The following is a 27,150-nucleotide window of genomic DNA, read 5'->3' on the forward strand; positions in this document are numbered from 1 at the left end:
TTGGCGGTGACGTTGTATATGCCGTACACGTTATCCGATTTGTTGCACACATTAGGTACCCTATGATGTGTGTATCTGTATATGTTCTGATATGATCTCGGTATGAAATATCCTAACCCCTTGTTGCTTCAGCCTGTTATTTTAAAAAAATAACTGATTTATATTACTGTCAAAATATTTTAAGTGTTTCTGGTTTTATAAATGCTTCCAATCCGTACTGGGCATTTGGCTCATGCCGTATTCTTCTTCTGGCAGGTACTTAGGGGGATTCGGGACTGTGTGATGGAGAGCAGCCCATTCTTTTCGCATTTTTAGGATTTATGGACTTCTAGCATTTATTCGGATTTTATTGTTAGAGATTCTATTTATTCGCATTATTCGGATTTAATTGTTTTGGAGGATTTACATCATTTTAGGAATTATTAGACCTGTTTATTATTGTTTCGAATATATTAGCGCTCTGTTTGCAGGTTTTGGGTTTGTAGGTAACTCCTCGTCTTAATTTAAGATGGGGGTGTTACAAGAACATAGTAAATATTTTTAGTTGTGAAATCAACTTCTTACTAATTATGTCGTAGAGTATGGTGTACCTCAATATATAAAAATAATTTTTATATATATTAATTTTTTTTATCAGAGTCTACATACTCGTAGATGAGTTGTATCATAGATACAATAAACCGCAACAGAAATACAATAATTTTTATATATATTGATTGATTATATTATAAAACCTATCTTAATGTTGCCGGATGTTCATAAATATTATATATAAAAGAGAAAAAAATTAGAAATGAAGAATGAGACTCCAAAGCTCCCCCTCAAATCTATATAACTTTTCTTATAATTTATTCAAAATAAAAAAAACTTTTCTTATAATATATTATTTATTTTTCAAAATAAATTATTGGAACCTGCACATTTGCCCGTTAGTGCTCTCATTATTAAAACTGAAAAACGAATGGAGTAAGTAGTAACTAATTTGTGACCTAATTTTTGCAGTCACAAATTTCAATTATTGATTTCATTTCTTAATCTCAAACAGACTGCGCGCACATAGAATTGTTCACACAAATACGATAAACTAAAATGACAAGAAGCGAGCTGGATTTAATTGTTCGATCTGATCATAGCTAGCAACAGATTCTAAGCCATCATCTGATTAAACTCGTCAAAATCGAGCTCTCCATCACCATCCACATCAAAGACTTGGATCATGCTAACACACTCATCATACGATTTATCTTCACCTAATCGACTCAACATTTTTTGCAAGCTTTTCGGTGTGATCCTCCCGCACCCTTTCTCCATTTCAAACATCTCAAAAGCCGCCTTAATATCCTCATCCTCCTCACTTATAACCTCATCACCTTCGTCTTCGCCTTTCCTCATCGTCATCATTCGCTTAAAATCTTGAAAATCGATTAGATTATCTCCGTCGCTGTCCATATCATCGATCACCCCTTGAGCTTCCTCGTGGGAAATGTACTCCCCGATGGAAGCGAGGTACGATCTCAGCTCCAATGCGGAGATCTTGCCGTCATTGTTTCCATCGAATCGACAAAATACTTGGTTTAGAAAATGATCTCGTTTGCTAGTCGTTTCGATTTTTGGTGCAAGTGTGACATTGGGAGATACGGGAGATCTAGGGGAGCTCAAATTACTTGAACTTGAGTGCTTTGACGATTTAAAGCTGTTTAGGCTTAACTTGAGACTCTTAGGAGAAAAACAACCGAAATGCTTTGGGACTACATCACTAGGTTCCATAATATAAGTATCGTATAATGGATGGATGACTATATATATGACTATATCGTCGTATATATAGTGTGGTTGGATAGAATAAATATAAAAGAGTGCGGAATTGCAGTGAAATTGCTTGGTAGATGACGAAAGGTGATGGGTGAGTGATTTACGTTGCTTCCTGGTGAGGAAATTGCATGGCAATTTCGCGGGGGTCCCCATACTTGACTATGCATTATTATCCTCGGTACTTTAATGGAACGCAACAAATTCTTATTAAAATGAATTTCGAACCAACTATTACAACATATAAATATATACCCTTAATGAAGCAAGACATAATGATTAATCTACCAAAATTCATTCGGTTGAAATATAATTAAAAGCATTTTTCAAGTAGTTATAACCTTCAATATTGAGGAAGATAGTCGTCAGAAATAATATATAATTAATCTATCAAAACTCATTCGGTTGAAATATAATTGAAAGCATTAATTTCTCAAGTAGTTACAACTTTTAATGAGAAAGATAGTCTTCAGAAATAATATATATATAACTACGTAATTTCTGCTATCATGATCATTCTCTATACTGCTTCCAACTTATCACTTAACATGACATATTATTTAATGTGATTTATGTGATAATTTTGATTTATAAATAATTTAAAAGTTATTAAAAATATAAAAATATAAATAAAATTGATTTATGGATAAAATATGATGACTTAGGATAATTTTTATCAAAAAAAGTTCAAAACGTCACTGAAAAAAGTACCTCAAACTAACTTTCTGACGTTAAGTCATATTTTAATTTATTTCTGACTTTAAGACAACTTCTAACTTATTACACAAACAGATATGATCTTCAGTTTAATGTTGGATACATACAGTTTTAAGTCTCGGCTTAGGCTTATGGGTGTCCCGGGACAACAGAGGATAAACTCATCACTGGGCTATCCAATTTATCACGTATACTACTCCCTCCGTCCCGGTCAATAGTATACATTGGGGGACGGGGGCGCGGCACGGACTTTAATGCTTCAATGTAGTATAGTTTTGTAAATTATTTTTAAGATTTTCTTTTTTTGTATAAAGGTATAACATTTATACTTTTATACAAAAAAAGAAAATTTTAAAAATAAGTTGTAGAACTATGTTTTATAAGAGCCTTAAAAAGCGTGTCGAGCAATGAAAAAAAAACGTATACAATTGACTGGGACAAAGGGAGTATGTGTTATTATGTTCTCGTATCAATCTCGTTTCCTCGAAGTGCTCTCACACCACACACACAAACACATACGCTTTTAATGCTTTTAATATACTCCCTCCATCCCATTTTAAGTGTCCACTTTGCCGAAAAAAAATTTCCCAAAATATGTGTCATACTCTTTAATCCATGTAAATTTTTACTAGTTCCAATATAGTATTAAATACAACCAACTTTCCAATATGAAGAAAAGTCAAATACACAATAGAAATGGTGCTATATGTAATTAATATTTATAAAAATCAAAGTGAATAGGTGTGTGAAGATAATGATAAAAACATTACATTAATTGTTTCTTAAGATGTGTGAAATTTGCAAAGTGGACACTTAAAATGGGATGGAGGGAGTATTAGCTAGGTTAAAATTGATGTTAATGTTGCCTCTTTTCTGATTCAACTCGCAACAGGATTTAAACTAAAGGTTATCAGAGTCAGAAAAACTGTGTAACAAGTTAAAGTCGAAAACTTTTGAAAAAACATGAAGTGTTGGAATAAATATATATGTAATACGTACGCAATCTTTATGTGTAACTCTGTAGGATACTTGGGATGTATAATTTCTGCTATGAAAACATAAAGAGACATATATATTCGTATGTCTGGTTTCAACTTTCAAGCTCACTCCCGACTTAGAATGAGTTTATTGGTATCATTTATTTGAAAAAATCATAAGCGTTCTGGCTTAGAATCAGCTTAATCATATTGTTCGTTTGAAAAAATTTTAAACTAACTTCGAATTTATAAATTGAAAAATTCGATAATTTAAAAATTGGTCTTTTTACTACATATATTTATTTTTTAAAATTAATTTTACAAAAATATATGATATTTTAAATATAATTTATGATATGTTATTATTATATTAATAATTTATATACCTAATAAATTATAAAAATTAAAAATTAAAAATGCTTAAATTAAAAAATATTTTCATTTACACATTAGTTCTCACTTATAAACTATAATCACTTTTCTTAAATTACACGATAAACAATAGTTATGCCAAACCAGCTGTCAGTTTGATAAGCAATTTGATGTAAGGGCAAACAGGAAGCAGCTTTAATACTCCAACTATGGAGATGAGACATTTCATCATCGTGAAAAACGAGGGGTATTTTTACGAAGACAAAAATTGTGGCAGCCCCTGTTCTGTCGCCGAGCTCAAATAAGCTGCAATCCTCGATCCAGGGAACCCTATTATTGTGCGACATCCGGGGCCAGTACTTCCACCTCAGATTAACTCGAGTAACCAGCTGGTTCAAATATTATGCCAACCATAATATTTAATTTAAATATACCGAAATAAAACCTATTTATTCTTTGTTTGCAAAATAGTATATATTTGAACATAAGAATTTATTAGGGTTCGTAAATTTAATAGTATAAACTATAAAGACAGTGGAATAGACCCTGCAATCTGCATTCGATAAGAATAAGTTCTATTTCTTCAAGTATAAGGAATGCTGCTAAGTTATAGTTTCGGAATAACGTGGGTGCTTGGGTGGAGCTTTTAAGCCTCACTTTTGTATTTACAATTTAGAAGCATTTATTGGTACTGTGTAAAAAGTCGAGAAGCATTTATTAAAAGCTAAGAATCCTAACTTTTGTTTTATGACTTCTACTTTTTTTCCAAACACTTTAATCACTTGTAAGTCTTAATTTGATTCTAACTTCTACTTCATTTTTTTTAACTTCAAGAAGCATTTATTTTAAATTCACTCGAACGGCATACTCTACATTTTCGATTCAACTTAGAACTTTCGATGCATGCATGTAGGTATATATGTCAAAAAAATAATTAGTTTCACAATATTGAAAAAAATATAAAAAAATAAATTTATATCTAAATCTTGCAAAAAAAGTGATCGAAAATTTGAAAAATACTATGCGATCAAATTTTTTTAGAAGGAATGATAATTAAAATACTAATATTGGTAGTATTAGCCTATATTTTTTGTACTAACTTAATAAATATTTCATTTGAATTTCTAATTAATAATAAATCTGTGAATGATTATTTTATTGGGATGTAACTTGGTTGTGGTGAGCATAAATTTTAACTGTCAAAAATTTAAAAAAAATAACAGATTATATTTTGTAAGTCATTAAGTGTATATCGATTAGGGTTTTGTTTGTTTCTACTTTTTTGGCCTTTGCCATCGGATAGTCCGGGGATAAATTTACTTATTGGATCTAGTTCGGAGAGTCCAAGTTTCGTTACTTTAGTAACTTTAATTTATTTATGTGAATATTTATATGTAAATATATATATATATATAATTTAATATTTTAATTTATATAATGTATGATTGGCGGTTGGGATTGGATTTTTGCGATTTTAGAAAAATAAAATTCGCAGTCGAACCACAAATTAATGGTTATTAAAAATTTTATCCACGACCACTCACATTTTGCGGTTATTGCGGATCTGTTGCGGGTGGTTGTACGAATGAGTGGATTGAACGTGCAGCCCTACTAACAACTACTTTTGCATTAGATTGAACATCATTATTTGCTCGGTCTACTAAATAATGATAACCTCCTATGTCCACAAAATCGCTTGTAAAGTAAAAATTATTTATAAAACATGCTAGAAAGCCACAGTATATATATCACATTTTTGTTGTTACATTAAAAAACTTTAACGTTACGGTTAAAAAAGTTACAAGGTAGCAAATATGATGGATAACTATAATCAGAACCTTTTTCATAATTAAACACATATCCATCTCGATGAAATTCGAAATCTGAACTTCCCAACAGAAAGGCGATAAATGAACCGGTAGTTTGACTTCAAATGCAAAATAAGAAAGAAGAAAGGTATTATAATCTTGCAAACAGTATGGGCTTTCGTAATATTGTTCGTATTGGCTCAATGGCCCTTTTCATAATGGATCAAAGGCCTTGAATTAGAAGAAACGAATACAGTGTATGCTGACTATGCTTACTATTTCATAGCCCATCAGTATCTCACTAAACCCCATCTAATTTTACCAGGCCCAACCAAAATCATATCTAGGCCTACTTTAGAGCCCATTGCAGACGCTAAATCCCTACCATTCTGCTTGATTATTGGGTTAATCATCTGGTTGGTCCCTGAAGTGAGCTTAATGTATCAAGTTGGTCACTGAATTGAAAACGGTATCAAGATGGTCATTAAAGTCACCATAAATATCAAACACGTACCTCGAAATGTGAGTTCAAGTAGTAAAAACATTATTTATAAAGTTTCACACATTATTCTTGAATGTTACCACAACCAACTAAAAGATTATAAATTCTAGTATTTATGATAATATATTTAGATTTTATCAAGTTTATTTATTATTTATTTTTTAAAAAAATAACTATATAATAAAAATAAATAATGAATAAACTTGATAAAATCTAAATATATTATCATAAATACTAGAAGTCATAACCTTTTAGTTGGTTGTGGTAACGTTTAAAAATAATATGTAAAACTCCATATATCGTACTTTTAATGTTTGAACTCATATTTCAAAGTACTTGTTTGATATTTACGGTGACTTCAGTGACCATCTTGATACCGTTTTCAGTTCAGTGACCAACTTAATACATTAAACTCACTTCAGTGACCAACTTGATAATTAACCCCTTAATTATTGGGTTAAATGGTGTTTTGGTCACTCAACTGACCGGAAACTTGCAATTGGATAATACAACTCAAAAAATTTTTAGTCACATCATTATACTCTTAAAAAAATTTATTCAGGTCACTGGCTGTTACACTCCGTTAAAAATTTGAAAGAAAGCTGATTAAGTACTCGTGACTTGGCTTAAATAAATTAACTGTGGCATGTACAGTCAGTTGAAACGGAATTTTGGTCACTCAACTAACTACAAACTTTCTATCGGGTTATCAAACTCAAAAAACTTTCATTTAGGTCACTTATCATAATATCCGTTAAAAATTGAAAAAAGAAAGAATTAAAAGCTGTCATGCAACACCTTCTTTTTCTCTCTAAAAAATTTCGAAACTTATAATTAACAAATGAAACAAATACACACACATAAAATCAATAGTTTTACCCATAAAAACTTAATATTTGTTTGTCCCTTGTTGTTTTATACTCCCTCCGTCCCATTTTATGTGACCTCATTTCCTTTTTGGGACGTCCCAAAAAGAATGAACCTATCATACTTACTATTTTTGAACACTACCTTTCACTATTACACCCACTATCTCTCTATTTTATACTCTTCTTTATTAAACAAACACTATTACACCCACTACTTTCCTCCACTATCTATTAAAATATTGATGGATCCCACCACTTTATCCACTTTTCAACTCAACTAACTCACTTTCACTACTTTTTCCTTAATCTCCGTGAAAGTCAAACGAGGTCACTTAATATGGGACGGAGGGAGTATATCTTATAAGGCCATTTTGGAAAAACTCATTAAATTTTTGTTGGATTTTTCCACAATGACCAAAAGATATATAAAATGGCAATAGATTGAAAAATATGAAGTTTCTGTGAGTGAAATCATTGATGAAACTAACTTACAAAAACTTCATACTTATTAATTTATTTTCATTTTATATATCTCTTGGTCATTGTGGAAAAATCCATCAAAAATTTAATGAGTTTTTTCAATTTGGCCTTAAGATATATAAGACGATAAGTGATAAACAAAGATTAAGTTTTAGTGGGTGAAACTATTGATTTTATGTGTGTGTATTTGTTTCATTAGTTAATAAGTTTCGAAATCTTTAAGAGAAAAAAAAAAGGTGTTGCACGATAGTTTTTAATTTTTTCCTTTTTCAATTTTTAACGAATATTATTATAAGTGACCTAAATAAAAGTTTTTTGAGTTTGATGATGTGATTGCAAGTTTGTAGTCAGTTAAGTGACCAAAATGCCACTTCAACTGACTGTACATGCCACGGTGGATTTATTTAAGGTAAGTCAAGACGCTTAGTCATTTTTCCGTCAAATTTTTAACAAAGTGTTACGGCCAGTAACCAGAATGAAAATTTTTAAGAGTATTATGATGTGACTGAAATTTTTTTGAGTTGATGACTCAATTGCAAGTTTGCGGTCAATTGAGTGACCAAAACGCGATTTAACTCCTTAATTATTATATTTGTTTGTATTTAATTGATTCGTGCTGGAGTAGGATCTCTCTCACACATATATTGTATTAATATTAAAAAGATGAAATTAAGAGATTTATTTATAGTGAAATCATGATTGACTTTTAAATTTTAGGCAAACCAAATTGTATAATTGATTATACAAATTTTGCAGCTCCAACCGGCACGATTCAACAATAACATATCAATTAGTATATATCTATCCCATCTATTTATATATGTTTTTTTAGATTTCTTCAATATGTACATTTTAAAATTTTCTAAATACAATAATTTTCATCATATGAAAATTAATCTCATTCATTACTATATTTCACACTTCTCAATCTATTAATTAAATATTAGTGTTCCCGGTATTTTATCCATTTTCCTAACGTTTTTGTGTTTTTTTTTTCTAACTTCGATATAAAAATTTGAAAATGTAGTTGCGAAAAGAAGTAGGACTTTTTTAAACAAAAATTACTTATATATATATTTTTTTCCTTTACATGTTTGTTTATACATCTATGTTAAGAAGAAAAAACTTTTTTTAAGAAGTTTTGAGTGGCTTATATTTTTTTCAGACTTGTATGTTATTTTACTTTTTTAGACAGTTATATAATATGTTAGATATCACAAATTATTTTATCTAAAAATATTTTCAAATAAGTGATGTGTTGGTGGGATTAATTTAACTGCAAGTTTCATGTCTACTTAATGACTTCATAGTTGATATCCAATCAAAAAAGTGACATGAGAAATTTGGAAATTTGTTGGAAAAAAGTGCCAAGCATTTTCCTTTCTATATTTTCAAATATTTTAAATAAAATTATCGATCTATTTATTACTTATGATTTTTTTTTTTATTAAGAAATTTACGGCTCCAATATGATCCCCGATTTTGAAGATTGTTTTCAACTCTGCCGACAATTGTGTAACTGTGTTTTTACTTTCTTCAGTCCGAGGAAGGCCACGTGTTTACAGGTCATAGATGGAAGAAGTCTCTCTTTTTGTTTTTTGACATAATTTTATTACTTTTATATTCATTCCTCTGTACATGTGCATGATGACCTAGCTATCCTTGAACTCTCGTTTTCATATCACACCCAAAAATAACTCGCCGACACTTTGTTTTAATTCCTCCTTGGTAGCCCAAGATCAAGCATGCACGTCATATCTTTCTTTACCCCAATTATATACTCAAATCTTTAATCACATTGACTACCTAGCTAGATATACTTGTAGTAGTAGAATACGAGAGCTTAAATTTCTTCGTCTTTATTTAATTGAATTGAATATTACATGGCCTGTTGTAATCAAAACTTAATTAGCGCGAACGTTCTCTCCTACCTAGCAATGCGGTGGCTTTAATTAGTGATGATGAAATGGCCCCTTGTTACGCCGAGCTTAATTTTACAGCAATTATGTCTGGCCTTTGCCCAGACAAGTTGCATAAAGTACATGTGCCTCACGAATAGATTTCAAATTCAAACCAAAACGTTGGCAAACTCCAGACCCCGGCAACAAAAATTATATTTCTTTCGTCCTAAAATAAATCTCGTTTTGACTTTTCACACATAATATGAGATATAAAGAGAATATATTTTTATATATTAGGTTTTGAAAAAAAAATTCTGAATGAGAAATTTAATATCTTCCTTTTTTATTTAAAAAAAGAAAAATTAAAAAATAATGTGTAAAAATATATTTTCAATACATAATAAATAACGTGAAAAAAGTCACAGAACAACATTTATTTTAGGACAAAGGGTATGAATTTAAAAAGTTCCAAACGCCGATTTCAATCCAATAATTATTGATCTTTTATTCCAAATTTAAAGTTAACAACCAATATCTAATGAAGTCACAGTATATTCGGTTGTCCATGCTACATTTCCCCAAAATGGCGGGCAATATTTGCTTGGTCATGACTCTCAACAAACACTAAAGTTAACAATAATATACAGATCGATAATGATAAAAGAAACGGTCTGCAGGCCTTCGCAATGTTTACCGTTTCCTCCTTCGGCTCATTACCTTAAATAATTCACAAAATAACGTAGCCTCAAGCACAGACATTAGACGTATCAGCTTGGATTCAAATCAAATATATATGATTATGTAAAAGTCTCTCTGTATATGTATAATGTACATGTACAAATCCCTCCCGCTTATAATTTTTAATCCGATTTTATCATCGAATGCACTAGCAACAATATCTTAGAGCGTCACTAATACAATTACAAAAAGGATTAAAAAGTGTAAAGAAGTGGTAGTTGATATATGTCTTGAACTCACCGTGCCTTTATGTTATGTTGCTTTACCGCCAATTACGATTATCGAATTGACTTAGATTTCAATAATTTCATTTTTCTTCTTTCCAGCTTCAGTTCCGATCTCTTTCTGTTTCCCCGTAATCACAACAGAAACCTGTTCACATATCAAACGTGTATCAAGACATATGCAACAAGAGCGAGCGCTGCTCCCAACACTTTAAAATTTTAGGAGAACTGTTCACGTAGTTAAGCGTTTCAAGATTTATCAGATTCTGCTGGAACTAGTACTTAAAAATGATATTTAAAATTGAGAAAAATCAGATCATTTTTTTTTTTGGATTAGTATGTACCTTGAACTAAGACTCGAGAAGATCGGGTGCTTGTAACAGATCATAAGGAGCCCAGAGAGCATCCAGGGGACACGGGCGATTCGAGTCGAGCCGAACCCAAGGCTTTCCCTTACCACTCCAGTGCAATAAACTAACCGGTCCCGGATGCAAATCCCTGCACAATCCCCTGTAGTTATCTCCTCCTAAGCCATGTTGATTCCACTTATGATCCACAGGGGCTATGTACCCTGCAAACACTAGTAAAAACGGAGGCAACGAGCCCAATTCATATATCCTCATTCTTTTCTGCAGCTCCATCCATTCCACAATTTTCCTCGTGTAATCCCCGTCTCTCCATCTCTGAAGATCAATGACCATCACCCCCGTGTTGAAGTAACACGCTTTTCGCCCCGCGAACGTTAACGAAAGCGATGGATTTGACCAAAATGTTGGAGTGAAGTAAAACGAAAAATTGGCGTTGCAATACTCTGGAGCCGCCACAACTGCTTCATCACCTAATGGAGTTTCCAACAGCTTAGCAATGTCGTCGACAAGTATAATGTCAGAGTCAAGATAAATAACTTTTTGTACACAAACAGGCAGGATTTCAGCCAGATAGTTCCGGGCATAATTGAGAGGACAATCCAGCGCAGCCCGAATCGAAGTTGAAATAAGGCCTAATACCGCGTAGTCATCGAAAGTGTACACTCTGAATTGCAAGTAAGGAAAGGATTTAGCAATCGTGACATTAAGACCGTCGGTGGTAGCCAAAGCCACGAAATGAAACACCACGTTTTCCGGACAAGAGGAGTGTTGCAGAACCGACAGGATCGCGGCCATTGATCCCCTGAGGTACGCGGCATCGAGGGTCATCGCTATATGAACCGCATTGACAGAGCAAATCATTTGGGTACTCACATTAATGCTGCTCAATTCAGTGTTACTAATGTTGTTGTAATGAAGGGAAGGACATGTTGGAGAATTATAGAATTGTGGGGCTTCTCTGAAATGGGAATGTTTAGTGGACAAGGATCCAGTGGTTGAGCAGAGGATGATTAATATGAGGAAATGAAAAAAGTGGCATGACATTGCAGGGCTCATTATCATAAGCTGCAGAGGAAAGGGAAGAGGAGCCTTTGATCTCTTGTTATGTATTGTCTGTCATGGATTGAGAGGAGTTTTGGGGTTTTGTATAGGTGGTGATAATATAGAATGCTAGGTGCTAGCTAATCAAATAAGTGGAATATATTCTGAGTTTGAAAGAGTAAGTTGTAAGTGATAATAAAAGCATGTTACTTGTTTTTTTATACAAGCTCCGAACTAACTGCCTTGACAGTATTCATTATGGTCGGAATTTGGCTGTATTATACTCGCACATTTGGATACCATTGCCAGGCCCAGTTCATCAGAATGATTCCCGGGAATAAATAAAGATTTTTCGTCCTCAAATATTAGCGAATTTAATGTTTCTTTTCTCAAAAGGATTTAACACATTAGGGAAAAATGCTTGCACAACATAGAAGATGCTCAAAGTTCACTTGGGAACTGAAGAAAATACAAGGTTGATTATTTAACCCAAAGTTATGCAACTCTAATATACGAAGATGAAGTGAACTGAAGAAAATACAAGGTTGATTATTTAAGTCAAGATTATGCAACTCTAATATACGAAGGTATAATTATCAAAAAATGGCATATAGTTTTCGAGAGAAAAGATATCCCGTTAGCTATATACTATGAGATCGTATAATTAAAATTCTAATTTTTATTATTTTAATTTTAATAACTCATAAGTCACATAAGTACTCACGTTAAATTGTATGTCAAGTTACGTTAAAATATCTAAACAAGTATAATTCCCACTTTATCATATAAATTACGTTAAATTATAAGTCAAGTTAGGTTATAAATCACAAGTTCAGTTAAACGGACTCTAAATCGTATCGAAGGAATTTATATATAACAAAGTTATCTTTCTCATCTTGGTACTTTTCCATATAGATGCAGACTGCTACGCTGTATACATTTTCTTATAACCGTCTTTTGATAGTCCAAACCTTGATGCACACGTATTCTTCCTTCTCTGTGCAATTTTGTAATTTCTCAATTAAATATTCCACTAATTAGTTTTTGGTGAATAAAATATAGTTTCAATTTCAAAGATTAATAACGTTCTATACGAAATCATCCGTGAGATTGACGTGAAAAGTATTGATTTTGAGACGAAACATGGAGATCATTACTCCAAGCGCAAAAGTAGTAAGCTAAATATAATCAAGCCGTCCACGTCGAGTACAGGGTTTATTTACCACAAGTAATGGATATAAATAAACCTTAATATATAATTCATGTCTAGACAAAAACTTATTCATATAAAATTACTCTATTGCCCAATTTAAAATATATTGAACTTATTATGTTTATTTTTGAAGAAAAATATTGCTTTAAAATAATTTTCTTTTAAAAAATCTTACTTTTATGTTAATACAGGAATGTATCAAATTGAACCGGTTAAATGTGTGGTTTTAGTTGAACCTCACAAAGAAGTCGAAGAAAAATCTGAATATAAGCAACAAGGCAAAGAAAAATATCTTTTTATTACCGTACTCCCTCCGTCTCTAAATACTTTTCCTGTTTGTACTTTTCACGTTTGCCAACACACACTTTTAATCGTTAATATCTTTCATTTCGTAGTAGCATTAAATATAAAAACTTCACTGTATTAAAGTACTCGTGAATACGAATCTAACAAGATCACTCATGATTAGATTTAGTTTTATAGATTAGATGTAAATTAGTAATTTGTCTCATGTTATGAACAGTACCGACATCACAAACAGGAAAAGAAAAAAGAAACGGAGGGAGTAACTAATTGTAGCAGGCCATAACCTATAAACGTGATGCTATAAGCGGCATTCAAGTTTTCCCTTGCCTGTCAATACAGTTCTCGTATCAGATCAGAGATTTATTATTGTAATGCTCACAAGTAGCAGTGAAATTGACTAAATCCTAATTTATTTATTAATGTAGCCTAGTTAATTAAGGGGCATTAAATGGTACAGTTAACACGCCCACACTTGTCCCCTAAATATAGAAACCTGACACGAAAGGGGGAAACGAAAAGCTAGGCTTCATCTAAGTCACCACATGTAGCGTTCATATGTAGATACGTAATTGCAGGAGGAGGATGAATTTAGGCTCCGTCTCATTTCTAACCAATGTATTCAGCCACTTTTCATTTCTAACCAGTTTTTTTTCGAGCTTTCAAAACTAACCAGTCTAAATCACCGGAGAAAACGCGACCCAAACTAGAAACATATTCCAGTAAGGGTCGCGCTTTGAAAGAGCGACCCAAGCTGAAAAAGCCAAGCAAGGGGCGCTCTTTGAAACCGCGACCCAAGCTGCCAAAAACTCATACGGGTCGCGTTTTCAAACCGCGACCCAAGCTGCCCCATAAAACCCTACCCACAGCCTAATCAAGCATAAAAACGGAGGAAAAAAAAAACTGAGAAGCGGCGGAAGAAAGAAAGAGGGCAGCTGAAGAAAGAGGAGAGGGAGTCCGAGAGGGTCACCGGAGAACTGAAAAGGGAGGAAAAGGGTCGGCCAAAGTCTGATTTTAAGCTTCAAATCAACTCCGATTAGCATTAATTTGAAGGTATTATCCTAATCTTCTCTCAAGATTTGTGTATAATTGTATGTATAATGCCTTGATTTTAATTAATTTGTTGTATGATATACTAGAATTTGCATGCTTCAGATTTTATATGAGATTTGATATGAAACCGTTTAACATAATTTTTATGGTAACTCTTATGGAATTTTTAAGGAATTTTTAGGCATTTTTAGGAATTTTTAGGAATTTTTAGGGTAATTATGAGTTTTTAACTAATTTTTAGGATAATTTAACATAATTCGAATTAATATTAAAATTCAAGTGGATTATTAATATTATAATATTCGAAAATATAATATTCATATTTTAATTCAAAAAACATAAAATTCAGAAAACATAATATTAAAATATTAATATTATAATATTCGAAAAACATAATATTTAAATTAAAATATTAATATTAAAATATTAAAATTCGAAATTAAAATATCAAATGAAAAACATAATACTCAAAATATTAATATTGTAACTAAAATATTAATATCTGAATTTAGAATTAAAATTCGAATTTTTAGGATAATTTAACATAATTCGAATTAATATTAAAATTCAAATTAAAATATTAATATTATAATATTCGAAAACATAATATTCATATTTTAATTCGAAAAACATAAAATTCAAAAAACATAATATTAAAATATTAATATTATAATATTAAAATATTAATATTATAATATTCAAAAAACATAATATTCAAATTAAAATATTAATATTACAATATTAAAATTTGAAATTAAAATATCAAATTGAAAACATAATATTCAAAATATTAATATTGTAACTAAAATATTAATATCTGAATTTAGAATTAAAATTCGAATTTTTAGGATAATTTAACATAATTCGAATTAATATTAAAATTCAAATTAAATATTAATATTATAATATTCGAAAACATAATATTCATATTTTAATTCAAAAAACATAAAATTCGGAAAACATAATATTAAAATATTAATATTAGAATATTAAATTATTAATATTATATAATATACGAATATAATATATTCGGAATTAAAATATGAATATAATATTCATAACAAAATATTAACATATATAAATATACTATTTGAATTAAAATTTCAAAAAATAAAAATATATCGAACTAAATCACTTTTAACACATTCTAATAAATATATAAATATAATTGAAATTTATATATATATATATATGGGATTTGATATGAAATTTAGAAATTTGAAATAGTTTAATAATTTGAAATTTGAGATTTATGTTTGAAATTAAGGGTACTTGTTAGGAATTTGTAAATTCGAATTAAAATTGAAATTTATTTGTTGGCGCAGATGGATCCCGTAGTTCGCCATCCCGGCCCAATCGATGGCAGCTTGTTGACATTGCAGAATGAGCACAGGTCTGAGGCGGTGTGGAACAGCAGAGAGGTAATGACCTGACTTATTGCTATTTATTAGAATAAAACGTCTGCTTCATGATAAACTACTGACACATTTTGCATTTTAATTGTTGCAGCCACCGGAGGATTTGGTAGTGAGGGGCAACTTCGGTGATTATTGGAACACAGTTAAAAATCACCGGCCGCATGTCTCGATAGTGGCTGCCATCACGGCCGCGGGTTTTGGATGGATTTTCAGGCTGGGGAAGGTCAGGCATGACAGGGGGGTGATCACAGCCTTCATTGAGAGGTGGCGTCCAGAGACGCACACTTTCCACTTTTCATTTGGCGAGGCCACCATCACACTGGAGGATGTTCATCACATTCTCGGCTTACGGACCACTGGCCGACCACTTATCTTGCACGGGTACACCTCCACTGCAGATCAGAAGGTGGCTTTGGTACGAGATTTACTTGGACTGGCTCCTGACACCGCTGATTTGAGGAAGGACAATTTGAAGATCCGGTGGTTGATTACAAACTTTGGCACATGTCACCGGTTGGACGAGTCGGCTGAGGATTTTGGTGCGCAGCGTATCTTTCACATTAGGGCACACCTACTTTGTGTGATCGGATCGTTGTTTCCACATGTCAGTGGGAACTCTGTGCCGCTAAGCCTTATTCGGTTACTAGATGACCTGGAGAGCCTGGGTGGTTATAGTTGGGGTAGTGCTGTTCTTTGCAACACATACAGGAAGATGTGTGATGCGAGCAGAGGAGTGAAAGACTTCACTGGGTATGCCACATTACTTCAGGTACGCATTACTTCCACTAAATCCCATTACTGTCATTTAGTTTTAACAAATTGTCTTCCCATACAACTTGATGTGCAAATATATGTACTTTGATACCAGGTGTGGATATACGAGCGGTTCCCTACGATAGCTCCACATCTCAGGTCTCAACCCCAGTACACTTACCCACTTGCGCTTAGGTATGTAATATGCTACTCTTCTCATAAACGTATTCAATTATTGCACATGCACTACTTCTCGTCCTTAATATAAACATTTTGTTGTAGGTGGGTGGCTTCAGTGACCCGTACTCAGGTGCCGGACGCTCAGAGTCGTATGACCCGGTACGAGTTGGATAACATGGGTGTGGAACGGTTTTTGTGGTGGCCGTATGCATATTTAGATGATGAGTTTCAGCCCGAGCAGACAGTGTACTTGCAGTGGACAGCTCCCACCCCTTTGATGTACATGGCATATGTGGAGTGGTGTTATACTGACAGGGTCACGAGGCAGTTTGGGTTCGTACAGGACATACCTACATCCTCCCCACGTAGGAATCATCATGAGTTGCACGGCGTCGTCAATGAGTCCATTGACTGGCAGGGCGCCAGGGAGGTATACATTCATTACTGGGATACGTCTCTTGCCCGAGCTATGACATCTCCGCCATTCATTTTGGGCAATGGTTGCTCTCCCGCATACATGCCTTGGTACCTCCAGGTTACACGTAGATACATGGTTAACCCATTGTTCTGGAGTAGAGCGGATGCTTTTCAGGGGACACAGGGCGCCACACAGTCATTGGTAAACAACTACTTTTACTGTCTTCCACAATTACTTTTGTTCTACTGCATATGTTATGTCATCTAAAATGTATTCTCGGCCTGACTTCTCTTTGCATGTTTATGTTTGGTAACAGGAGGAGCAGCTTCTAGAGGTGGACTCTGCCATTGACCCTGCTGCTCCCGATCTCAATCGGGCACAGAGTCTGCTACAGGGGGTGATTGCTCGTGTCAGGGGTCACGGAGGCCCTCCGACACGCAGAGGTCGGCGTCCTGTCACACCAGTTGAGCCGGAGCCTGGCACTTACTACACTCACGTGGGCAGTAGTAGCTGGTCGCACCATGTTGGCACCTCTACTGCGCCAGATAGGGATGCACGGGCTCCTTCAGGGGCGGGGGAATGGCCCCGTTGGACCGAGGTGGCAACTGAGACTGCAGGGGAAGACTACGTAGGTGGTGATGGTGGTTTTGCGGTGAATTTAGGGGCTGACGAGGACACCTCTCCTAGTGGTGGGCACACACATGTTTCTCCTCCACTTCAGGAGTCATACCAGTTTGCTGATCGAGATGTTTATCGTCCTGACATGTCATTCCTGACCGATCAGTACACCACACCTCCGCTACAGGCCCCGGTCCCGTCATTTGGTAGCCCATCCTACGTGTTCGGGGCACCTGCGTTTCCAGTTACACCGGCAGGGGTGAGGTCCACTCCTACTCCTGTACATATGCATAGTTTTGGTGCGTACGCTGGTGAGAGTAGCCCGTGGGCAGTACGAGATCAGTCGGAACCCGAGGGGCCGTCCCAGCCTGAGCAGAGACAGCAGCCACCCAGAGATGCAAAGGGGAAGGGCAGGAGATGTCACACGGGCAGCCATATCTTAGGGCATAAGAAGAAGTAGTTTATGTCTTTTGAGTTTATGTATTTTCAGTTTGTAGTTTGTAGTTGCGTTGTTTGCTTATGTATGTTTATTTGGTACTTGTTGCTTATGTATGAACACTTGGTAGTTGTTGCTGCTTTTCAGTTTAGGTGTCATTATGTATGTAAATTTATCTATCGTGCTTTTGTGCCTGATGTAGTCATTTTAGCAGTATAGGCCTCTATTGAATTTCCCTTGTCATTTCAAAAATGTAAATATGAGTTGTCTTCTCACCACTTTAAACAAAATAAAGACAACACTGCAAAAGAAGACTGCAAAGAAACAACACTGCAGCAGAGAGTTGTTATTTCAAACTTTTAAAAATGTCAGGCTTATTACTGTACACATGTGAACCATATCTTCCATCAAAATACGCATGCATTTAAAGAAATCAAAGCATGCATTTAATGAATACAGTTGGATTACAATTTTTGCCTAACAATAATTCCTTGGCGACCTGTCTTATAAATAGGTCCTCCACTCTGTCTTCTACACATACATTGAACTCAGTTTCCACATTTGAACTACGAAAAAACATCACTTCAACTGCACGAAGATGGAAAAGGGTAAAATGCCAATGTCCCCTGGCTACGAAATACGCCTGGAACAGCAACAACATAGAAGACAACAACCAGAGCTATTGTTGGGAGGGATGCGCAGCAACCAAAACAACCAACGACCTGCAGTAGCTCCTAAAAGCAAACCACCACAAACGTTGAAGATCAAGCGGGATCATGCGTACTATTTGCAACGCAAGTACGCTACTAGGAGAGCCCGAAACGGCAAAGATTGGGTGCCGACAGAGCAGGAGGTTGAGGACGAGGGGAGACGTTATCCTGAAGTTGATAAACTTTTAGAAGACAGACTTCGTCCGTTGGATAAAGTAGTTTCTGATGCTCGCTACAATCGATACATGGCTGGAATTAAGCAAGAATGCGATGCATTGCAGGCTAAACTTGATGCACGTGATGAAGCTGATTATTGGGCAATTTGGGGAGATGTTGACGCTGTGGATGATGAAGATGATTATGAAGAATATGGTTCCGACTATATTGTAGACATCACCAAGGATTGAGAACTTAAGTCATGTTCTCATTTTAATCATATGTAATTTCGTTTTAGTTTATGTAATGCTTCTGTTTCTTTTAAGTTTATTTATTGCTTTAACACCATTACATTAAATTAATTAACGAAAATGGATTAACAACAATAACAATAAAAAACAAGGACTGAAAAGAAAAATACAGATTAACAATAAAAACTAGATCATGCACTGAAGCACAATATGTCATTACATGTGCTTTAAACCAAATTGCGACAAATTTAACCACACAACATTTAAATCACGAGAAAAGCCACATACAATGCGATCATTAAACAAAGTAATCCTACTACGGAAGTCAATGCCTTATGCATTTTCCTGCTTCTCTCCAGGATAATTGCATTCTCCAGTTCTTGCACCCTTGTCTCACAAGCGTGAAGAGTGGCCTGCAGATGTAGACGCTCATCATTCAATCGAGTAATTATAGCATCATCCTCCAAAGGCTCATCATCAATCCATTTGAAATAATAACAGCTATTTGTCTGCAGCGAAATATTTTACAGTTTTAAGCACAAAGAATGTAAACATATGCTGTATATTCCAAAACTTTACTTACAATTGGAGAACCGCAGCAGTAAAATCTCTGAGCCATCATCTCATCATTCCAACAAGTTCTTATTTTAGCCCTCACACCACAATTACAGAAGTGGTTGCTTGATTCAACGAGAGAGCTTGAAGACAATGATATCATCGGAGTTTGTAGTGTTTGTTTTTCTGATTTGGTTTTGGTGCATAATGAAGAACACAAAATGCTGCTTATAAGGACACAATTCAAAAGAAAACACTGTGCCTGAACAGTGGATGCATTTGCTTTCTTCACTTAATGGATTTGCAGAATCGTCCTCTCACCAGAAAAGTGATTCTTTCAGCAGTAAAAACATGCATGAATAGTGGATGCATTTGATTTTTCCAAATAATGGATTTGCAGAATCGTCCTCTCACAAAAGAAGTCATCTTTCAGCAGTGAAAACAGGCTTGAATATTTGATGCAGATTGCTTTCTCTACTTAATGGATTTGCAGAAAAACGTCCTCTCAGCAAAAAAGTCAATATTTGAGCAGTAACAACAGGCTGGCTTATTGAATTCTTGAATGATTTCAATGAAGTTGGCAGCTTTGTCCAGTGTTAAATCAATGTTTTGTAATAAAAAGCTAAAAAACCTACTGCCTTAGATGTGACCATACAATCAAAATTATTTGCACACTCCTCAAAAAATTATTCTCTGCATCACATTTTAATATTAGGTAAATAAAACTTTAAATATTAGATAAATAATTAATAAACTATAAATATTAGGTAAATAAAAATATATTAGGTTAAAATTAGATAAAGGAAAAAATATTTCCGAATTAAATTAAATTAAAAAATATAATATTACAATCTATAATATTATATTATATCATTACATAATATAATAATATAAAATATAATATCACAAATAATGTATCACTATATAATATAAAATATTTTTATATTATATCATTATATAAATTATATTATAAAATATTATAATATAAATAATATGGGTCGCCAATTCAAATAATATTTTCTGATTTTTGATTTTTTTTTTTAAATTACCCATATGGGTCGCGGTTTGAAAGCGCGCCCCACACATATATATTTGTGTTTGGGTCGCTCTTTCAAAGCGCGACCCTTACTGGAATATATTTCTGGTGTGGGTCGCGTTTTCTCCACTCATTTAGACTGGTTAGTTTTGAAAACTCGAAAAAAAACTGGTTAGAAATGAAAAGTGGCTGAATGAATTGGTTAGAAATGAGAGGGAGCCATGAATTTAAGATTGAGATATTATTACTCAGCAGCTGCATGAGGAGGGCTCCATCACATGTACAAGGCCAAGAAAGAAAATGCATGTTTACTGTTGATTATCAAAAGCAAGTCCATCATTTTTAAAGTTGATACAGACGTTTGGACTTTGGAGATTGATGTTGATTTTCTTTACTGTGATGTGAGATTATGAGTATAATTTCAAGATATAAGCATACGTTTGATTATTTTTTGTTTATAGGGATTACTGTGACTTCATTATTTGTACATTTTTGATGAAATTACGCATTTCCGCCATATACGGCTTTTTTTTTTCTGAAATTAAGTTCCGGCATATACGTGTACTGCAGTCTGCAGGCATAAACTTAAGATCATCAATAACCCCAATACCGTACGATACGGTGGATGATTTTCACTATATAACTAGATAAATACTTACATATACAATATATTTAAACTACTTACCGACTAATCTAAATCTTAATAGGAGAAAATGATTTAACAATAAATGTGGACACTTTTATGGTAGTAGGAAAAATATTGTGAAAAACGCAGGACGAAGAGTTACAAATATTGTAGCTAATCTTGTGATTTGATCCTTGAGTAAATGAGAGAAAGTGTTCTTAGACGTTATCCGCAAGAATCAGGTTATAAGCCACAAGAGACCTACATATTTTATATATAGGAGTTCAAGCTACCACGTAGTTCTTTCGGGCCAACCTGCCTAGCACGGGTTCATCAAGACCCAGGTTCGTAGGAATGTGAAAGCCGCCGTCGAGAGAGACCCGTATTCGCATGGCCAGACAAATATAAAATTCAATTTTTATATATTTGAATTAAAATTTAAGCTATGATATATCTTAAAATAAATGTTCAATCTCATCTTCTCATAAAAAACTTAATTAGTTTAATACATTCAAATGCATTCATTATTTTGATTTTACATGTACAATTATAAATAAATTTTTATAAGATTTAATGATATATTAATTTATAATGAAGAGTTGTTGACTATCTAATACAATTTGATTTGTTGTATACTCCTATTAATTGAGTATAGGAGTTGAGAGTTTTTGACTATACCAACACTCCTTGCACGAGCCGCAGGTTTCACTTCTGAATTGACAACATGAATACCACAAAGTTCATTTAGTACAGAACTACAGAAGTGCATGGTTCGGCCTCAATTGCTCGTATTCTAGCAAAACACCAGCGTGGGCAACGGGCATGATCTAACATGTCTTAAAAACAATGTGCAATTAATTGGCATATGCAAATACGTGAAGGTATTACTATCTGCCTGCTAGTCTGATAGTGGCATCTCATGATTAAGTAAAATAGAAAATCAGAATCAACCTTCATTTGTGAAGTCGGAAATCAACTTATATTATATTGTCTATGCATTGTTAAAATATAATTTCGCAATGAATTGCCGTTCTCATAAAACAATAAAGACAGAGGTAAAGTAGATTTCACACTCAAAATATATCATAGATGCACACACTCGTCACTCGTATTCCTGCTCATGTGAACCAACGACCCTCTACCCATATTATCAAAGTGGTGCTGCTGATATTATTTTCATCTTCATAATTCTAAGTACTAACTTTACGCTTTACTCCCTCTGTCCCATTTAATTGTATACGTTTCTTTTCAACTGCTCGACACGCATTTCAATGCTCCTATAAAATATAGTTCTGTAACTTATTTTTGATATTATTTTTTTCTGAATAAAAATATAACATCCAAACTTTAATTCAGAAAAAGAAAATTATAAAAATAAATTACACAACTACACTTTACAGGAGCATTAAAGTCCGTGCCGCGTCCCCCAATGTATACAACTCAGGGGGACGGAGGGAGTATTCATTTATATTTCACGGGATAAATATCAAGTTGGTGACTCGTTTCGTCCAAATGTATCAATTGAGTGACTGATTTCCAAATTGATCCAAATTAGACACTCATTAGAAAAATTTGTATCAAAAATATTACTCGAAATTTTGAAAATATTATATATTGAGTTTCACACATTTTTTATGAATGGTATTACATCCAAATGAAAGATTCCAAGTCCTACTATTTTTGCTGATATTTTTAGATTTTTAAAATTTTATCAACTATTTATTTTTAATTTTTTGATTGTTTTATTTGATTTAAATAAAAATAAATAGGAGATAAGTTTTTAAAAATCTAAAAATATTATCTAAAATACTAGAACTCCGAATCTTTCATTTAGATGTAATACCATTAATAAAAAATGTGCGAAACTCAATATATAGTACTTCTAAAATTTCGACTAACGAAATAGTGATATTTTTGATACAAATTTTTCTAATGAGTGGCTCATTTGAGTGAATTTAGGAATCAGTCACTCAATTGATATATTTGGACGAAACGAGTCACCAACTTGATATTTATCCCTATAAAAATCGATAGAGAAATAAGCAAAGCTAAATAGATTAGTACTGGATAACATTAATTCAAGAAATCAAGACGTGCCATCTTTATAAAAATAAAAATTTGGAGAAACACTTCAAATTAAATTCCAAAAAATATAGATGGGAGAAACTAGAAAGTAGTACTATTATTTAGTAAATAACCCTTGGGTTTTATAATTTTCCGGGTTTCACTTGAATTGAAGCCTGGAAAAATGATTTGTATATCGATATTGCGTTTATTTTCCGAAGCATGCTATAAAGTAGATATCTTGATCCACTGAGCTATCGACAAACTAGTACTGTAACGTAGATTAGACTTTGTGGTACAACCTATCCGCGACTGTTACGACCCAACCCCTTATTTAATGAAGCAGATAAAAAGAAAAGAAAAAAAGAAGTTAATAACAGATAATGACTTGACTGCAACATGTGAAAATAGAATTATTGGTTGCATGTGCAAATCACATGCTCTATTAATAATGGCTTACAAGTTACAATGAAACAATAAAAACGGAGCAATAATAGATGAATATTTTATCTAGGCGAGCACCTGATGATTTTTTCTCATATTTCATATTTCACATGGTGATTTTAATATCGTTCGTCTTAACCGGTTGTTCTGTTCCGGAGATTGATGGTTCGCAACGTCAGAAAATTACTCGAACATGTTTTTTTTTGGAAGAACAAGCTTGCAGATTGCAGTGTACATTAACCTTGTTCATCATATGTTACAACTTTATGTTGCATTTTGTAAGGAGAAATATTCAGTGATTCTAGAATTAGATACACTGTTTGGATGTTTGTATTTCAATATAACGATGGTGTTTGGTTAGATTCAAAATCTACGTTTTTGAGTTTATAAATTAAAAAATGTTTACAAGTCAAAAATATGCGAAGAATTTATAATTCAACTTTCGTTTTACAAACAAAAGTATTAATATAAAGACTTATTTTTATTTTCAAAATTTGAATTCACAAAAATATAAAGCAGAACTTTAAAAGATAAATATATTAATATTTTTATATTAAATTAATTGTAAACAAAAACAAAAATTACTTGTAAATATCAAAAATTAATTGTAAATGTCACAAAAAATTCCATACATAATTTTTTAAATAACTTTTTACCTATATATAATAAACACTTATTTTATTATAAGGCGAATGAATGAATATGTTTTCATATTTCACAACTCTTTAACTGTAGAGAGGTACATATTGTTCCCAAACCCCATATATGTTGAGCATATATTTTATTCGGTCAGAGATCTGCTGTATATCGAACTTTTAAAGCATGGAAGTCCACTCCTAGTTGTTAGCAGAAAATAGAGGAAGTCCACTCCTGTGGTTCTCCATAGCTGAATTATTAAAATATGACTTGTTTGTGGACTGAAATGGAGTCAGCGCAGTAGTCAGCTATGAGCTACCTGACATTTTACTCATCCCCCTTCATTTGGAACATCGGATCCAAGTACTATAACTTAACGTGCTATTCTTCTCTTCAACTCCTCAAGGACCCCAACCCATCTCAATTGTGTTGACTTGATTTCAATTTTCTATTCTTACTATACTTTGAAACTATCGATACTCGTTACACAGCAAAGCAATTACAAGGAAACATCGACTACTGAAATAGATATATGTTGTGGGAGGCATGTAAAAATGAGTTCTGAAGGCTACTGCAAGGTAGGGGTGAGCATTCGGTAAAAACCGAACCGAACCAAATTTTAATTCGGTTAACCGAAATGTTAAAACCGAAAAATATAAGCATAGACTTTGGATGCAGCTCTGTAACACATACCATACACTTTCTCTGGACTAATGGTTATTTCCATCGAGTGCAGCACATGAGCAAGGAGTAGCAGTAGCCAACAGATGTTTTAGACTCCAAGATTCAATATCAGATTCAAGATTCCAAGTAATCTAACTGACATACACACAAAGATCCACAAACCCAAATATCAACATACTAACCTAATTAACATACAGACTCAGTTACCCAGATATATATACACAAACCCAAATATATATACACAAACAAAAAGATGATTCATGGACTAAAGATGATTTAGAGTCTGTTATTTTACCTTGATTAGTTGATTAACAATTAAAATCTTACAAGACGCGGAGATTGAAGTGAAGAAGCTTCGGTTCATGTAACGAGCTTCAAATCAATTTTGGTTTTAAAGTTTAAACTGAATGATTCTATGTATAGATAATTAGATGGTATTAATTAAAATATTAATAATTTATTAAGTATTAACAATTCGGTTAACCGAACGGTTATCGGTTAACCGTAGTTTAAAAACCGAAAAACTGAAATACCGAAATTTTGAAATTTTCCTACCGAAAACCGAACCGAATTATTTAATTCGGTTAACCGAACCGAACTTTTTCCGGTTATTCGGTTCGGTTTTCGGTTAACCGAACCGAATGCTCACCCCTACTGCAAGGTGCTAAGAACATAAAGGCAACACGAACGAGCCTCTAATAAAATGTTGATAAAATATAGATCTAACCTCTCTAAAACTGTTTGTTGGATAAACCCTCCATAACAAACAGTTTCAAGGACCAGGACCTCCAGATTATATATGATCCAGTGCTTTTTAATTTGACCACAGTCCAAGGTAAGTTACCTGTCTTGTTTCTCAGACGTGGTTAACCTCTTCTACAACTTTTATAAAAAGTAGTTGGCTCTCTCACTTTTGGGGCCTGAAGTACTAATCTTGGTAGGAACTGATATTGGTGGTGTTTGACAAACACTTAAAAGCCCAGCTTCTGGGCTTTTAAGTTATAAGCACTTATTCGTACCGTTTGTGTAAAAAGTCAAGAAGCACATAAAAGAAGTTAAGAATACTAGCTTTTGTTTCACGACTTCTACTTTTTTCCCAAACACTTTAATCACTTATAAATCTTAACTTGCTTCTGACTTCTATTTCATTTTTTTATTTTAAGCAAAAAACATTTATTTTAAGCTCAACCAAACGGCCCCATTATAATGTCTGTCCAGTGTTTTTTCTGTGTACAGTCGGTGCGAAAACTCATGCTACATTACCTATCAAGGTATTGAACAATAACACGAAACAAGAAACTGATGCATAAACCTTCTCTGTCAGTCCCCTAAGTCTGGAATTTAGCTTATTACAAACAAACAAGGTAAAATCCGAATAACAATATAGATAAGCTCATGTATCATTTAAATTTTAATCATCCTTCTTGCTTGCTCTTAATAATTATCCCCTTGTTACATCAGTTAAAAGCGTCTGGAGTGCCAAAACTAAGGTAGGGATATATAATAATGTTGGAAACCTTTCCCACAATATGAATCTTCTATTTCAGTTGATAATTAATATACCCTGTTAATAAAGTAATTACAGAAATTATACAATCGAAGAGGAAACTAACTCTACAATAAATCCATATTGCAGTGGTGACTGGTGACGTGCCAACATTCATAACAGATATGAGCATGGAAGAACATTATAAAGAAGCTTAGAAGTCGAAAGAATGATAAAACAATACAACTATACAAGAGACTACCTGAATTGTTTATGACTTCATGCCGTCTGATAATGGACAGAAT

At 33.3% G+C, this 27,150-nt stretch overlaps 3 protein-coding genes across 3 annotated transcripts; 1 reads left to right on the forward strand and 2 right to left on the reverse strand.

Moving 5' to 3' along the window:
• Positions 1–967: 967 nt before the first annotated feature.
• On the reverse strand, positions 968–1,827 carry LOC108210400 (probable calcium-binding protein CML41). The gene has a single exon (XM_017381663.2). The coding sequence runs from the start codon at positions 1,765–1,767 to the stop codon at positions 1,147–1,149; it is 621 nt and encodes a 206-aa protein (XP_017237152.1). The 5' UTR covers positions 1,768–1,827; the 3' UTR covers positions 968–1,146.
• An 8,577-nt stretch (positions 1,828–10,404) lies between these two features.
• LOC108210399 (probable galacturonosyltransferase-like 1) lies at positions 10,405–11,973 on the reverse strand. The gene is made up of 2 exons (XM_017381662.2): positions 10,742–11,973; positions 10,405–10,545 (listed from the first exon to the last, which is right to left on the reverse strand). The coding sequence occupies exon 1, from the start codon at positions 11,825–11,827 to the stop codon at positions 10,748–10,750; it is 1,080 nt and encodes a 359-aa protein (XP_017237151.1). The 5' UTR covers positions 11,828–11,973; the 3' UTR covers positions 10,405–10,545; positions 10,742–10,747.
• Positions 11,974–14,206: 2,233 nt separating this feature from the next.
• On the forward strand, positions 14,207–18,344 carry LOC108210821 (serine/threonine-protein phosphatase 7 long form homolog). The gene is made up of 6 exons (XM_017382239.2): positions 14,207–14,375; positions 15,701–15,796; positions 15,885–16,562; positions 16,662–16,741; positions 16,829–17,345; positions 17,461–18,344. Exons 2-6 carry the CDS (start codon positions 15,701–15,703, stop codon positions 18,220–18,222), a joined length of 2,133 nt encoding a protein of 710 aa, XP_017237728.2. The 5' UTR covers positions 14,207–14,375; the 3' UTR covers positions 18,223–18,344.
• Positions 18,345–27,150: the final 8,806 nt, after the last annotated feature.

Source organism: Daucus carota, chromosome 3, assembly GCF_001625215.2.
Source record: "Daucus carota subsp. sativus chromosome 3, DH1 v3.0, whole genome shotgun sequence".
NCBI lineage: Eukaryota > Viridiplantae > Streptophyta > Magnoliopsida > Apiales > Apiaceae > Daucus > Daucus carota.